This window comes from Cyprinus carpio, chromosome B19, assembly GCF_018340385.1.
Source record: "Cyprinus carpio isolate SPL01 chromosome B19, ASM1834038v1, whole genome shotgun sequence".
Lineage (NCBI taxonomy): Eukaryota > Metazoa > Chordata > Actinopteri > Cypriniformes > Cyprinidae > Cyprinus > Cyprinus carpio.
In genome coordinates, this window is record NC_056615.1 from 25,767,614 (window position 1) to 25,784,436 (window position 16,823).

General features: G+C 31.6%; 1 protein-coding gene across 1 annotated transcript in view; it reads right to left on the reverse strand.

Annotated features, from left to right (window-relative positions):
- LOC109058674 (focal adhesion kinase 1-like) overlaps window positions 1–11,896 on the reverse strand; it is a 37,333-nt gene extending 25,437 nt beyond the window's left edge. Inside the window, 9 exon segments of the mRNA XM_042746003.1 lie at window positions 696–760; window positions 1,952–1,982; window positions 2,262–2,385; window positions 4,158–4,265; window positions 4,531–4,603; window positions 5,302–5,447; window positions 9,933–9,987; window positions 11,654–11,716; window positions 11,788–11,896. Of these exon segments, the coding sequence (XP_042601937.1) occupies window positions 696–760; window positions 1,952–1,982; window positions 2,262–2,385; window positions 4,158–4,265; window positions 4,531–4,603; window positions 5,302–5,447; window positions 9,933–9,987; window positions 11,654–11,716; window positions 11,788–11,891 (769 nt within the window). The 5' untranslated portion in view covers window positions 11,892–11,896.
- Between the last annotated feature and the right edge of the window lie 4,927 nt (window positions 11,897–16,823).

Sequence of the window (16,823 nt, forward strand, 5' to 3'; positions counted from 1 at the left end):
ATCTGCAGTTTGCGTTATTTAAGCAATTGATTCACTAAACAAATTATGCAAATCAGATGCAAATCAGTACAAACACATCCAGAAATGAGTGCAATAACATCAAAAATGAAGCATTAAAAATTGCATTGAGAAGAATGAAAATGACTTCATTTAAATATGCACACAGTCTTCAGAAAGTGGTTTTTGAATATAGATTATGCTGAAAGTCTCCAGTGTAAACAGCTTTTAAACAGAAGACACATTCATGAGCATCAAACATCTGAAATACAAGTGAAGACGAGCTCTAAATGTGTGCAGATGTTGCAGACACCAGCCCAACATCTTGAAGACATCACATAGACATCTTTTAGAGACTTTGTGAACCGCATTCGCTGTGCATTTGATTGTAATATTTTAGAGTGAAACCAAATATTCCGCTTTTTTTTATCCATATAAAGGCATATGATTGGATTATGAAGTGTTAAGCTTTAATATCACTAGCAGTGTTACAACTGATTTGAACAAACACAAAGTATTAAACTTCAAATGTAATTCATGCAGCCTGTTGCTGCTGTATCTTTCTGACAATGGAACTGATGAAAGTTCCTCAGACTTAAGCTGAACAAAGGTCTTGGCCAGTAAGCATCAGATTTTGATGTAAACTTCTTTTCAGCGCTGACAGATCCTCGATAAACCTGATGTCAGACGTGTCTCACCTGAAACAGAGATGGCACGAACTCCTGCCCGGATCCCCTCCAGACGCTTCTCATTGTTGGCAAGTCTGTGGAGAAATGATTTCATTAACAAATAAAACGGTGATTATTGATGTTTCATGCACACTAGACAAATTTATCCACTGGCTCACGTGAACATGACAACTTCTAGATGTGGGCATTTTTTTGGTATCAGGTGCAAATATGCATGCTAACTCAATAATTAAAATGATACTAGATGCAACATGCAGAACTGAAACTCTCTTGTTAGTCCTCAATCAGAACATTGCAACGTAGTATATGGTATTTTTAAGCCAGGCAAAAATCATTAGATCATAAATCATAAAACATAATAAAATATCATTAAAAAATATTTAAATAGAATGCAATATTATATATTGTTACATATTAAATTTAGAAAATGTTCAAATATATGTAATATTTAAAAAATTCTCATTTAAAATATAGAAATTTAGATTATTTTTTCTAATTAAACATTACATAAAATAAATGTTTAATATAACACTAATAATAAAAAACTTGTACAGCATTATGTTTACTGATATTATTTTTTGTTAATATTTTATACAATTATATACTTTTGATTTTAAATTAGTCTAATGATGCCCTTTAGGACAAACTTCATGGATGAAATAAATAAATAAATAAATAAATAAATAAATAAATAAATAAATAAAATAATTTAAAAAATATTAAAAGTTATAAAACATTTTATATATTTATATTAAGATTGAATTTAATAAAATCCTATTTTTCACTGCAGATTTTCTAATGATGCTCTTTATAAAAATTAATGGACAAAAAATTAAATAAAATAAAAATTATTTTAAAAATATTAAAAATGTATAAAACATTTTCTATACTTATATTAAGACTGAATATAATAATATTATTTTTTCACTCCAGACTTTCTAATGATGCCCTTTAAAAAAAATTAATGGATAAAAAAAAATAAAAAATGATTTTAAAAATATTAAAAAGTTATAGAACATTTTATATATTTTTATAATATAATCTTTTCACTTCATGCACAAAAAAATTGCATTAAAACCATCATTAACAAAACTATCATAAACATATAGTAAATGTTTGATGTATAGTCCCATGCTTCACTTTGGACCTGTTTTGGTGGTGTTTAAGCCCTAACTGCTGCTCAAACCTCCTCGAAATCAATCTCCTGTCTGACGTCAGTTTATTAAACAGCTCATGAGCGCCACTGAAGTGAATTTATGACTTACTTTGGAATGGATGGAAGAGCTCTTTCCCCCTCTGTAGGACAGAAAAACACACAGCACCAGCTCATGAATCAAACCCAAAAGTGGATTTCGAATTTTAATATGCATTTGACTTTTTTTCTATAATTGGTGTTTTTTTATTTGATTCTTGTCTGTTGAATTTAAGTTTTGCTGTGTCTAGGTGGTTGTTTTTCTTTCAGAGTGTAACAGCTGTGCTGCTTCGAGCTGAGATTTTCCACTCAATGTGTCCCATTACAGCTGTGCTGCTTCGAGCTTAGATTTTTGAATCAATGTGTCCTGTTTTGTGTGTTACTTGTGTTTTTTATGGTGTGTGGATGTGGGGGTGTGTGTGGGGGTTGTTGAGGGGGAGAGTGTATGTGGATGAGGTCGGCCATGTTCTCAGCGGTGGCGAAGAAAGGCGTGCTGATGGTGAGAGGCTACGAGAAAGAGACCAGACTCACAATGAGCCATTATCAGCAACAGCAGCCTCATCATGACATCAAGCTACAACAGACCAGCTGCACTGACCCAAAACACGCCCACAACTGAAGAAGACACGCCCACAACAGTGCTTCCTTTGACTCCAGCTGTCATTACGCTGTCTAGATTAAATGTGATGAGATAAATATAATAATAATAAACACATAACACACTGTTATATTTTGTTGTGTATGCGGTCTAGACCGATTTGATAAATATTATACTAGTTAGCAAGGTAATTTATTTTACTGGACTTATGATCTCACAAGTTAACAGTTTAAATCTGTGTTATTTTAATATCACTGACATACTATTTTAGTATTTATCAATATTTAGAACTAGTTTTTATTATTATATTTTCTGTAATCTATTTTTTAGTTAAATAATATAATAATTAGTATTAAAAAAACAATATATCTATTTAGCTTTAATTTTATTTATCAATATTTAGAACTAGTTTTTATTATTATATTATTTTATAATAAGCTTTTATTTTCATCATTCAGCTTAGGTTTAACATTGGCAAGTCAGCTTGTTACACTTTATAGAGTAAAGAACAATATGAAATTCTTCATCTTTGACCTCTTTATTTATTTTCGTTTTCAGTTTTATTTTAGCTTTTTTAGTATGGTTCGTCACTTTCTTTAGACCAAGTAAGTTCTTCTTCAAAGCTTTAACATTTCTTTTCTTTTGTAATTTTTTATATTTTACTCCATGTTTTATTTCTTTTTATTTTAATATTTCTATTTTAGCTTTTTTTTTTTATTTTTTATTTTTAGGTTTCATTTTAATTTTCATTTGTAATTGCAGTAATTTTCATTTGCCATGTCCATTTTGTATTCATTTTTTATTAGTATTTTATTAATTTATTAATTTATAATTAAAATTCATTTATATAAAATTATAATAAATATATTAGTAGTATATATACAGTAACACTTTATTTTATTTTTTCCAGTATTATTTAATTCATTTCAGTACTTTAAGTACTTCAACTTTCATTTTTTTTTTTTCAGTTTTATGAATTCTCTTTTGTTTAATAACGGTTTTTTTTAATTTTTATATTTTTATATTTTTCAGTTTTCATTTTAATTTCATTTTAATGTCATAGTCATTTTTATTAGTTTGGTCATTTGTATGGTCATTTTTATTAGTAGTCGTTTTCATTTATTTTTTTAATAAAAAATGTATAATTAAATTTTTTTTTTCATTTATTATTATAAAATTATATTTTAATTTTTTTTTTTAGTTTTTTTTATTTCTTTTTTATATTTTTTTTTCTTTTTTTTGTTTTATTTATTTTTTTGTTTTCAACTTTTTTTTCAGTTTATGAAAAAACATTTAATCTAATATTTATATTTTGTTTTATTTCACCTATATTTAAATGACCAAAAAAGTTTTAGTCTTAGTGTATAATAACAGCACTGGTTTGAATAAGTCTAACAAATCCACCACGGCGTCTAAATCTGGGTAAAAATGGCACCTAAAAGACAGACAATCAGAAAGAGCAAAAAAGACTGACAAAGTACAGACAAAGACGCCAAAACCCAAAATAACAGTGATGGACTGAACTTAGAGCGCCGTCAGCGCAGGGTTGAGCTGGATTTACACCCTCCTGAGTCACACATCTCCAACTAAACACTAGATCCTACAATCAGAACATGATCTGCATTTCATTTACTCCACGAACCACGGCTGATCATGATCTTTAAACTGCAGTGTGGTTCACCTCAGCGGCTCCTGCCACGTCCAGCTGTAAGACGCCCTTCCTCTCCTTCTCCTCCACGCAGGAGTAATGGATGCTCTGCACCTGCGTGAAGTTGGCCAGATGTGTCGGCTGAAGAAAACAGAGACGCATTAATCATGACAGAGAGATAAATGGGACAGATAAGCTTTAAAATTAAGACATTTCTCCTTATAAACTTCAAAAATCAGCCAGTCAGCAAACAAGAACATATGTAGTTTAATTTTAGTTACGATTTGGAACAATGAGATTCCACTGTGGGCGGAGCTACTCATAAATAGAACCAAGCAACTGAATAAAACAACTGGGCTTAATGTAAAATAGATGCTTGTTGGTATGGTGATGTCAGATGTGTTACCGTGGAACCCTTGTCTGTCAGGTAACTGATTCCCTCCTCTGGACCGATAGCGAGATCCACTTGTATGACCCAACTCGACTGAGACGGACAGAGAGATGAGCGGAATTTTCAGATTAATCAGAAGAAAATAAATCATTAAAAGTTAGCAGGGGCTAAAAAATTAAACTAATTTTTATAAAGGCTCCTCTAATTTTAAAGCTAGGAATATTCTTTCATTATAGCACCAAAATGAAAATATGCCAAATATAAACCATGATGTAATATATAATGATCTGTTATATATTATAGGATGCATTAAAGCCTGGGGTCTGTAATGTAATACCAGTAAGTCTCTTCTGCTCATCGAGGCTGTATTTATTTGATCAAAAATACAGTAAAATTGTGAAATATTATTATAATTTTAAATAGCTGTTTTCTATGTGAATATATTGTAAAACATAATTTATGTTCTGTGATGCAAAGCTGTATTTTCAGCATCATTACTCCAGTCTTCACAGTGTCACATGATCTTCAGAAATCAGTATTATAATATGCTAATTTGCTGCTCAAGAGACATTTCTAGATTGATGAATAAAAGTTATTACAGTTCTTTCAAATAAGAAATATCACTGACCCCAAACTTGTGAACAGCAGCTAAAGTATGTAGTATAATGAAACATACAGCTTTTAAAGATTGGTAAGAGATATTTTGTTTTTGGTCGGAAGTGTCAGCTAATGTAATTCCTCGTTGAGCAGCAGGGGGCAGTAAAAGTAAAATGCCAGGGCCCTGACGTACCCCCAGATAGCACAGCGAAGCACTACTTGGTCGCATCTGGAGACGGGCGCAGGATCTCAAAGAACTTCTGTATGCTCTGCTCGTCGTTCAGGTTTGCGAACTGCTTAAAGGTTTGCTGGATCTGTTTCCTCAGCGTTTTGGCCTGAAACACAGAGAGAAGAGCAGCGTTACACTTCACACACTGATTACAAACAGTTAAATCCCATATCAGCAATACTAGATTAAAAACACTAACATCATGTGAATTACAGATCTGTGCAACTGGGTGCTATAAAGATCTGCATAAAAATGTATTTAAAAACCTCTTAAATAACACCAGTATTTTTAAATCTTTTTTTTTTTTTTTTTTTTTTGTACTGCACTTTTTACAATACACATCTGGGTTGTTATAAGCTAATTTAAAATTAAACAGCTTTAAAAAAATCATTACTTGAAATTAAAAATAAAATATTAATTACTCAAAAAATGAAAAAATAAAATATACAAACAAAACTTAAAACTATTTTGTCAGCCAGTTGCTAAGGAAGGATTTCTGAATTATTAGTTTAGCCAATGTCCTAAAATACAAAAACTATAACCGGAAATCTATAGATATTTATGACATATGGGGGTTATTGTAGTTAAATAAAACTCGAAAACCATTAAAAACTATTTTCATTACTTGAAATAAATACATTAACTGAAGCAAAATAAAATAGTACAGAAACTTAAACTTATTTGATGTACCAGCCAGTTGCCAGCGAGCAATATTTCTCACTTTATTTAAATAATGTACTAAAATAACAAAAAAATTAATAAAAACTATATAGACGTATTTACGAAAATATAGAGAAAAAAACAAAACTATAATTAAACACGTCAAAGATAATTAATTACAGATAACAGAAAATCAATGATGTTAACATTTATAATTTATTATAAAGTTTTATTAGTTATTAGAGAATCATTAATTATGAAATAAACTAGATGTATAACATGTTTTGATTAAATCAGTTATTGCAAACAGAGTTCACGCTTTAGCAGTTTGTGAAAATTAGTACAAGCAAAAATAATAGTGATGCTTTTCTTAGCAAAATACAAAACATTATGATGAAAGTATGATCACATCTATATAGCATAACTAAATAATCCAGAAGTCTGCCGGTAATCAGTGCTGACAGGTTCATTACAGCTGCCAAATTCAGCTGCCAATCAAATAAGACGCGCTAGATTGATCAATCTCTTTCAGCTTTCTCTCTCTCTCCTCAAAATACACAAACCTGCACACTGCTGATGGATGTGAAGAGCTCGAGGCATTCTGGGAAAGCTAACAGCATTCCAGACACAGATATTTCTCCTGCTCTCCTCAGAACACACAGAAGTTACACACTGCATGTGCTGCTGATAGACATCATCTGAGCTCTGAAAGGCATTGTGGGTATCCTGACGACCAAACCAGAGGGGAATGCAGGTTTACTTCATCTAGAGACTCTTCTTCTCTTTTTTTATGACATACCACTTCAAATCTTTACTTTTCAGAACAGGGAGCTGCTGATAGCAATGGTTAAAAATGTTCTCTTTTTAGTATGTAACAGAAATGAGTCAGCACTCCACATCCTTCAGAATCACTGATGTTTTTCTTTGAAAAAATCTAGTTCCTAAACCTCCTAGTAATACTAATAACACTAAATAGTTTTAATAGACATCATCTGAGCAAAAAAATGCATTTACTTTTTTATATACAGTTTCCTTTTTAATTTCACATTTTTTTGTAGCTTTGCTATTTGCTTTTGTAATTTTTATTCATTTTGCAAATGATTTACAAGTATTTATTCTATTTATTAATTATAGGTTAAAAAAAAAATATTTCATTGTAATGTTGATAAATTTTTTTGTAGTTTTCTTATGTGTGCACTTTTGTTATTTTTGTTTAGCCTGTTATTTTATTACTTAAAATTAATTTGTATTTTTCTGTATAGTGTTATTTTATTTTATTTTAACAATTTGAAATATGTTTTAAATATATAAAAATGAATTGTAATTAACCATTTAAAAAAAAAGAAAAATAATTTGAAATAAATATGAACAAAATAAAAAGCATAAATAATCAAAATATAAAATATAAATATAATAACATCATCTAAATATAAATAAAAAATATAATAATATACAAATAATATATAATACTGCAAAATTAAACAATTAAAACAAACAAACAAACAAATAAATTATTAAATATATATAAACTATGGCATACCCAACTACTTCTGTCCTCTTACGGCCATAACACTTAAAATATTGTCCAAATTAAAGTCTGAATATAATCTATTCTGGTTTCTCTTTATTGATTTTAATGGAATAGTTCTGCCATCATTTATGTGCCATAATGCCATTTATAAATCAGCATATTAGAATGATTTCTGAAGACTGGAGCAATGATGCTGAAAATTCAGCTTTACATCACAGAAATAAATTACATTTTAACATATATTCACATAGTAAACAGTTATTTTAAATTGTAATAATATTTCACAGTTTTACTGTTTTTACTGTATTTTTTTTATAAATAAATGCAGCCTTGGTGAACAGAAGAGACTTCTTACACTTTCAGTGCATGGAAAACAGCAGCTCATCACAATGTTTCCTTTTATGCGCCCGCAAAAAGAATCATGCAAGTTTTGAATGACATATAGTTGAATAACTGATGGCAGGATTTATATGTTTTGGGAGAACAATCCCTTTAATAAGCCCCCTGTGCTTTGAAAACAAACAGTGTTGTTATTAAAATGATGACTCAGGGCTGGATTTGATTCATGCGGTCAGTGACAGATGACTGCGCTGTTAATTGAACCCCGTTTCTAACTCGATCAAATGAGCTCTGCTCACACACTGATGCAGGAAACTCTCCAAAATGACATTTTCTAGGAAGCACATAGATTAAATGTTATAATAGGTCTAAATGAATAGCTCTCAAGCAAAATAACACACAAGCTCCCGTAAGATTTATAATCAGCCTGAATGAACAGCTCTCGAACAACATAAGCACACACATGAGCTGGCAGCCGATGGGAACAGAGTCAGAGGCGGTGGAGGATGGGTCGATTTAACACCTATTTTACTGAGCATCTGTCTGCAGGGTGTGTGGGATTGTCTCAGTCGGGGAACACTTCTTACAGCAGCTGCACACACACTCACACCATCCAGCTTACAATGCCCTTTCCACATCATCTTCAAACACCAGTAACAGAGTCACCATCAGGGTTACTATAGTTAAACGAAAACTAAAACCATTAAAAAAATTTAAATAAAAAAAAAATTATTAAAAAAAAAAAAAAAAAATAAAAAATATATATATATATATATTAAAATATGTTTTTTCAGCTAGTTGTCAGGATAACATTTGTAATTTTTTTGTTTAAGTTGACTTACTACAAAAATAACTACAATTACTTATATATATATATATATATATATATATTATCTATATATATTATAATATATATCTAATAAAATAAAATAAAAACTATACAGAAAAATACAAATGAATTTAAGTAATAAACAGAATATAAACATTAAAAATAAACAAACAAACAAAAATTAACAAAAGCACAAAAGAAAATTACAAACAATTTAATTAAAATTAAAATGGAAATAGAAAATGTTTAACATAATTAATAAATATGAAAAAATATTTATATATCATAAAAAAGTAAAATTAAAAAGGAAACAAATTTAAAAAGCTACATATTAAATACTTAAAGAAACTAACAATAAATGACAAAAGCACATAACTAAATTACAAAAAAAGAGAAATGAAAACAGAAAATAAATACTTATAAACAATAAAAACTAATTATATTGACAAAAACACATAACACAATTACAACAAAAATGAACTAAAATTAAAATGAAAATAGAAAAGAGAAAGAAAAATAAACAAAAAAAATGAATAAATGCTTATAAATGAATAAATACTTATAAATGATTTAACAACTAATAAAAAAATCACAAAAGCAGACAAAAACATTAAAATTAAAAAGGAAACAGAACATTTAAAAATTACAATAAACTATATATACTAATAAACAATAAAAATGTAAGTAAAAATATAAAATATCCAAAACAAAAATTCAAAATAAAAATATAATCTATAATGGTATCTCAAAAATACTAAAATAACACTTAAAGCTGCCATTACGACCAAGTTTACAACCACATATTACGATGTGTTTTTGAGTGATGTGATTTAACATAACATTACAACACAGAAACACTGAGCTGAGACATGATTTCATCTGTCGATTGTTAAATGGATCGTAAAATACTGGAATGTGATTGGTCTCAAACGCATCACAGATATTAAGCAAGCTTATCACACAAAGAGCAAGTTATGACATTTCGATTAAAGATTACAAAATAAGTAATCAGTAAGTGATTCATCCATGCATTATATATATATATATATATTACATGGACAAATTACTTACAAGTATATTACAGTAAATACTAATATGCATCTTTGCATTAATTTGATTTTATGCAACTTTAATCCCAAGTATTCAACTTAAGCCAGAGACATACTGGCTAAATACTTGAAAATGCACACATTTTATAACCAATGTGTCTGCAATAGAAGGCATCCTCTCACCTTAACCGATTCCAACAAACTTTTGGGGAAGAACCGTCGTAGTCCAACGTCCTTTCTGCAAAACGGAGAAACAGAGCAGAAATCTGAGCGCAGATGTGATGATGTTGTCGTAAGCTAACTGAGGGACGGCAAAGTGTATTTGTGTTGTGGCATTTTCAGGGACGGCCCAGCCCATCTGGAGAACTGATCTCATCTGATCTATAAACGCATGCTGGATGACATGTGGACTCAATGAATCAACTTTTCCAAACATCATGAAACCATGTGTAAAACATTACTGTAAGAATGAAAATCGCATGTCATCCTCTACTGCGTTTTTATAGATATACTTCAGACACATCAACAAAATGCACCATGCAGTAAATAATTCAGCTCTGTCATGATAATGCATTTCTAACTTCTCCTTTATGCTTTAATTATGCATGTTTTGATGAGAAAATAAAAAAATAAAATAAACGTTAGTGAAGTAAAACCTGGAATTTTGTCTTTAATTTTTATTTTTATTTTTTTTACATCATTTATAACAAAAAATCTTGAGGCTGGGTTGCCAGGTTGTGAAAAAACCCTGTTACCGTCATATTTTCCCACATAGATTACAATAAAAGAAAACAAATGGGATTGATGTTACACAAATTCAGTACACAGTTTCTACACTATTCTGTTGTTCAGAGCAGGGTTATTGTCAGTAACTAAAATTAAAACTATTTTTTTAAATGTTACTTAAATAACAAATAAAATAAAATATAGTTTAAGTGAAATAAAATATACAAATTAAGCTTTATTTTATTTAAAAATAAATTACTAAAATTAATAAAACTGAAATAAATTAATAAAATCAAACTATATAGACATTAAAAAAAACTGAATACAGTACAATAAATATACTATGTACTTTTTCCCTCATAACATTATATTATTAACTTTTGGTCAGTTAAGCATAATATGATGCAGCACTGTTTATAATACAAAAATTATATAAGATCACTTAATATTTAATATTAAAGATCTATTATTTTAAGATATATATTTAGATATTTTATAAATCAATATTAAATATTAAATATATGGGAATTATGTTACATACATCCAACAGTTTCTGTATCCTAATTTCCTAATATGTTGATTAGAGCAGGGTTATAATCAGTAAAAAAAAAAAAATTAAAAAGTATATATACATATAAACTGAAACAAAAATATGTAACAAAAATTAAAATCAATAAAAATTAAGAAAAAAAAACCCCACAATAAATCACAAAATATGAATAAAATCTATAAAAGTATATGACTGCTAGTAAAATCAGAGGTGAACCAGGTGATGATGTCCTTCCCTGCAGCTGTCACTCAAATCAGAGTGGCTCTGTGATTGGTGCGCTCTCTCTGCCCTGTCCCGCCCCCTGAGGGGCCAGAGCGCTGCTGTGTGACTGCGGGCGACTGATGGGATGACCTGGAACTAATGCACACGCGTGACTTTCTCTGTGTGTGTGTGTGTGTGTGTGTGTCAGTCCCCGCTGAGATGAAGAGTGACTCTTTCACACACAGTGTGTGTGCGCTGAGGACATGATGTTCAGGAGAAGCTCAGCTTTATTAGCAGGGATCTGTCAGTCAATATCCTGGCATTCTGAGATCTAACTGTGCCATTTTGGCAATTAAACACTATTAGATATAATGTTCAGCATTATCTGTCAATATGAAACGCATTTCGGTCAGCAATGAACACTTACTCGAGCAGCTCATAGTTGGATTTTTTATCCAGAGCGTTTCCTCTCATCTCTCTGTAGAATCTCCTGGAAGTTCATAGTTGGGTTTTTTACACGATCGTCTCACAGTCTGACGGGACGATGAACGATGAACGCACCTGATCTCAAGACACCCCAGCTTCAGCGCGACCTCCTGCTCCACCAGATCCGCAGTCTCCAGCATGTAGTCATTCTTCACCTGCAAACACAAACATTCACACATTTCAGCTGCTGTGGACAAAGGAGTCTGCTAAATAACTTTACACACACACACACACACACACACACACATATACACTCACACACACACACAAACACCCTCAAACACACTCTCACACACACTCACTCTGACACACTCTCACACACACTCAGACACACACACACACACACACACACACACATGTTTGTTTTTGTGAATTGTGGGGACATTCCATAGGCATAATGGTTTGTATACTTTACAAACTGCATGTTGCCCTACACCAACCCTACACCTAACCCTGTGCATTTTTACTTTCTCAAAAAAAAAACTCATTCTGTATGGTTTATAAGCATTTTGAAAAATGGGGACATGGGTTATGTCCTCATAAGTCACCCTCTCCTTGTAATACCGGTGTCATACCCATGTCATTATACAAAGTTGTGTCCTGACATGTCACAAAAGCACGCACACACACACACACACACACTCTCTCTCACACACACACACACACACACACACACTCTCTCTCCCTCTCTCTCACACACACACACACTCCTGCTCCACCTGATCCTGTACTGTTCCTGTGGCTCAGTGGTAGAGCATTGCGTTAGCAGTGCAAAAGGTTGTGGGTTTGATTCCCAGGGAACACATGTTAGGTAAAAAAAAATGTTATACTGAATGCACTGTAAGTCGCTTTGAATAAAAGCGTCTGATAAATGTAAATGTTCACAAACGTAACTGTTCACATGTACACACACTCTCTCACCGCACACACACACACACTCACTCACACACACACTCATATACACACACACAGAGACACACACACTCTCTCACACACACTCACACTCTCTCACACACACTGACGGACACACACACTGACGTCATCTGATGAAGCGGGACGCCGCGAGGTTTGTCTTCAGCGAACTGATTGAGGAAGGCCTTGGGCAGGTAACGGATCCTCAGCTCATACCTGAGGAGGAGAGAGAAAAGACGCTAAATAAAAGAGTCACGACTGGAGAAATCACCATGTGCCTAAACATCACACACACACACACACACACACACACACACACACACACACACACACACACACACCTGTGCTGATAACAGAGTCAAGCTCATGATGAAACCTCATCTTTCTCCACCAAATCAAATAGAAAAACGAAGGAACTACACTGCGCTGAAAGAACATGAAGCTCTGTTTTAGGACCACCAAGATTTTTTTGCATTCTATTAATGACAACTGAGCACATGTTCAAAGAATAGAATAGAATAGAATAGAATAGAATAGAATAGAATAGAATAGAATAGAATAGAAAAGTGGTTGTTTTGTATTCCTGCAGCTTTGAGCACAAGACAATAAAGTACAACTCTAACTCTAATTCCTTTTTAATGTATTCGAAGATGCTTTATAAGAGATAAAAATAACAACAGCAGTATAACAAAAAGCATGAAAATAACAACACTTTATTTTATCATATTTAATTATTTTTATTTTAATATTTTATCGCCTTATTTTATATTTACTTATTTTATTGTTTTGTTTTTTACAATAATTTTAATTCTTACTTGTTAATTTGATTTGAACTATTGCTATGTTTAAAAAAGTACTCAAATATATTTTACAAGAGATAAAAGTAATAAAAGCACCCTATTTTTATTTTATTTTACTCTGCTTTATTTGTATTGCATGCAGCAAACTCATTAGCAGTACTGATGTTCAGTTATTGTCATGCTTACGAAATATGACAAAAACTGAAGGAGAAAAAGAAAGAAAATGTGGAACATTAAAAAAAAGAGAGATGTGTGTGTGTGTGTGTGTGTGTGAGTCACTCCCAAAGCCATACACACATGATCCCTACATAACCGAAACACTCCAAACAATCAATACTCGAGTCATTCTGATTCCAAACACACAGCTGATCACTGCAGCAGAATCAAACACTCATAAATCACTGTCAGGTCAGTGTGATTGTTCTTTCCAGCGTGTGCTCTGATCTTTTTCACAGTCTGTAACAGTGCAGCAGCTTCTTCATTTGAAGGGTCTCCTGCTGAAATTCCAGAGGAAATGATGCTTCAGTGTTTTTCCTGACTTCCTGGACCTCGCTCAGGAAATGATCAAATCTCAGTTCCTGAGCAGTGAAGAAAGCAGGAGCTCAAGCACAGTTCACACACTTCTTAAAAAAAGCAGCTCTTCTGGGAAAAGTGCTTTCTCTGCTGTTAAACTGTGAAAGTGATCTTTACTTTCAGGCTCATAAAATTAAAACTGATCTAAAAACAGAAGTAGACTGAAAGCAGAATCAAATTAGCTAAAATATCTAACAAATAAACCACTGAGGTTGGGAAGCTACTCAACACAGCAAAAAACTATTTCTTTCTAGCCAACACACATGTAGAATCTATGCTAAATACATGTAAACACTACAACATATACAGTCTGAAAAAGTTTTCAAACCCTAAACCCAAATATATTTTGTTGAAACACTCAAATGCCAATTTTTATTAAAAAAATACATTTCCAATATTATAATACATTTTGGGTTATTGTAAAATGCATTTTAAAAGAGATTTTGGACAATATAAATATATTTAAATCAAGTTAAATGCATTTTTATAGTGCTTTTCACAATACACAGTTTCTCAAAAAATCTTAACAGAAAATCAAACTGTGTAAATTAATTTTCTTAAAATTATATACTTAGTATTATATATACACAGTTACAAAACGTGATGAAATATAAGCAAGTAAAACAACTGAAAATCTATTTATATAATAAATATAAATATATATTTAATTACAAATTGAACAATATTTATATAAAAAATAAATATAAATATAAAAAATATTTATAAATAAATAAATATAATTGTATAAATTATATTATTAAATTAAATTTAAAAATATTTTTTCATTTGAACAATATATATACATATACATATTATATATATATATATATATATATATATATATATATATATATATATATATATAATATATATATATATAATGTATGTATATACTTTATATGACGTGTAGCACTGGGAATGATGGGTATTCCAGTCGTGTGAGGTTTTCTGTTGGCCTAATAATGAGGTCATTTTGTGAGCAGATGATTGCTTGTAGCTGGGACACGATCACTCATGTTTCTCTCCACCTGAACATGAGCTCATCTGCCTTACAGCAACAAAACTGAGTGTGAGATCCATTATTAGAGCTCCTAAAGAATGCCATCAGCGCTGAGAGCGGGACGCTTCATCCACAGACAAACGACCTTATCTGATCACAGCCCCTGAGATTCACAAAACTCACTCACTTCAGAGCAGCAAGAGCACTCATCGTCAGAATGACTGTAACTAGATTGTTGGGAAGGAATCTGGCTGGGGTTTCCCACCAGTTCACATAAACACTGACGGGAGAGTAAGGAGAAAATCTGATTATTCAGGAATAATGATTTTTAATGTTTCTGAAGGAAGTCTCTTCGGCTCACTAAGGCTGCATTTATTTGATCAAAAATACAGTAAAATAGTGAAATATTATTACTGTTTTCTATGTGAATATACAGTAAAAAAAAATTATTTCTGTGATCAAAGCTGTATTTTCAGCATCATTACTCCAGTCTTCAGTGTCACATGATCTTCAGAAATCATTCTAATATACTGATTTGCTGCTCAAGAAACATTTCTGATTATTATCAGTGTTTAAAACAGTTGTGCTGCTTCCTGTTTTTGTGGAAACTGTGATACATTTTATTTTTCAGGATTCTTTGATGAATAGAAAGTTCAAAAGAACAGAATTTATTTAAAATATAAATATTTTGTAACATTATTCATGTCTTTACTGTCACTTTTGATCATTTTAAAACATCCTTGCTGAATAAAAGTATTGATTTCTTTAAAAAAGAGAATAAATCTTACGGACACAAAAGGCTGAATGGTAGTGTGCATTAAAAGTGTAAATCTATCAGGAAAAAGTCATGTTTACAAGTTCCCAGGCTGCTAAAATCACTGGATCTGACATGGTTTTTGACGTTTATGACATTGAAACTTGGTAGCAAATGAATGAGTTACGTTCAATAAAAAAGCAATACTTTGAAAAAAAAAAAAAACTGAAAGCTCAGAAAGTCACACATATTGTACACACATTTCTCAGTTATTGTACAAACATTTGCAGAAACTATTGTGCAATGATGCATCATGGGTTTCCGTTGAATCCTGCCCTAAAAAAAGTAACTTTTCATATCTGTCAGATGATTTTTCCTGTCTAAATGGGTCATTCTTGACCAGAACAAGCTGCAGAGTAAACCATTACGTATCTATCAAGAGCTGTACTGAAGGTTTTATGATGGACTGGGCCTCAGGATGCAGAAAACCACCAAAAGTACAAATAATCAGATCAGATCCCTGGAAAAACCAGCAAGAGTTTGAGATAATCAAGTGTCCCCTCAAACAGCAGCTTGTGTACGGGGCAGTTAAAAGGCGGGATTTTAAATCACTCTGCGCTGTGAGTGTTAGAAGGCGGGATTTTGATTAGAGTGAATTATTTTCTCTGCGTCTCTGCGGTTTGTTTGAGGGGAAAAAGGGTGTTACGGCTCCCCTGCTGCATTGTGGGTAGAGACGAGGTGACATAAAAATACCATCTGTGAGGGAATAACTCACGGACTCTGATAAAATAAAACACACACACATGGACATGGACAAAGACAAGGACCAGCAGCAGGAGCACTAATTTAGAGGTCGATGAATTCAAACACTCCTCCTGCTGCATTCATGCAATCACAAGAGCATCGCCATGGCAACCACAGACCCTCCTGTCCCCTACAAAATCATGTGATGCTTGTCATTCAGACGATGCCCTTTCATTCATAAAAACAACCTTAAATAACAAGACACAATTAATTGATCACATACTGGTTTGAACCAGTCTCCCAACACGACCAGCTGAAAAGTGCATAA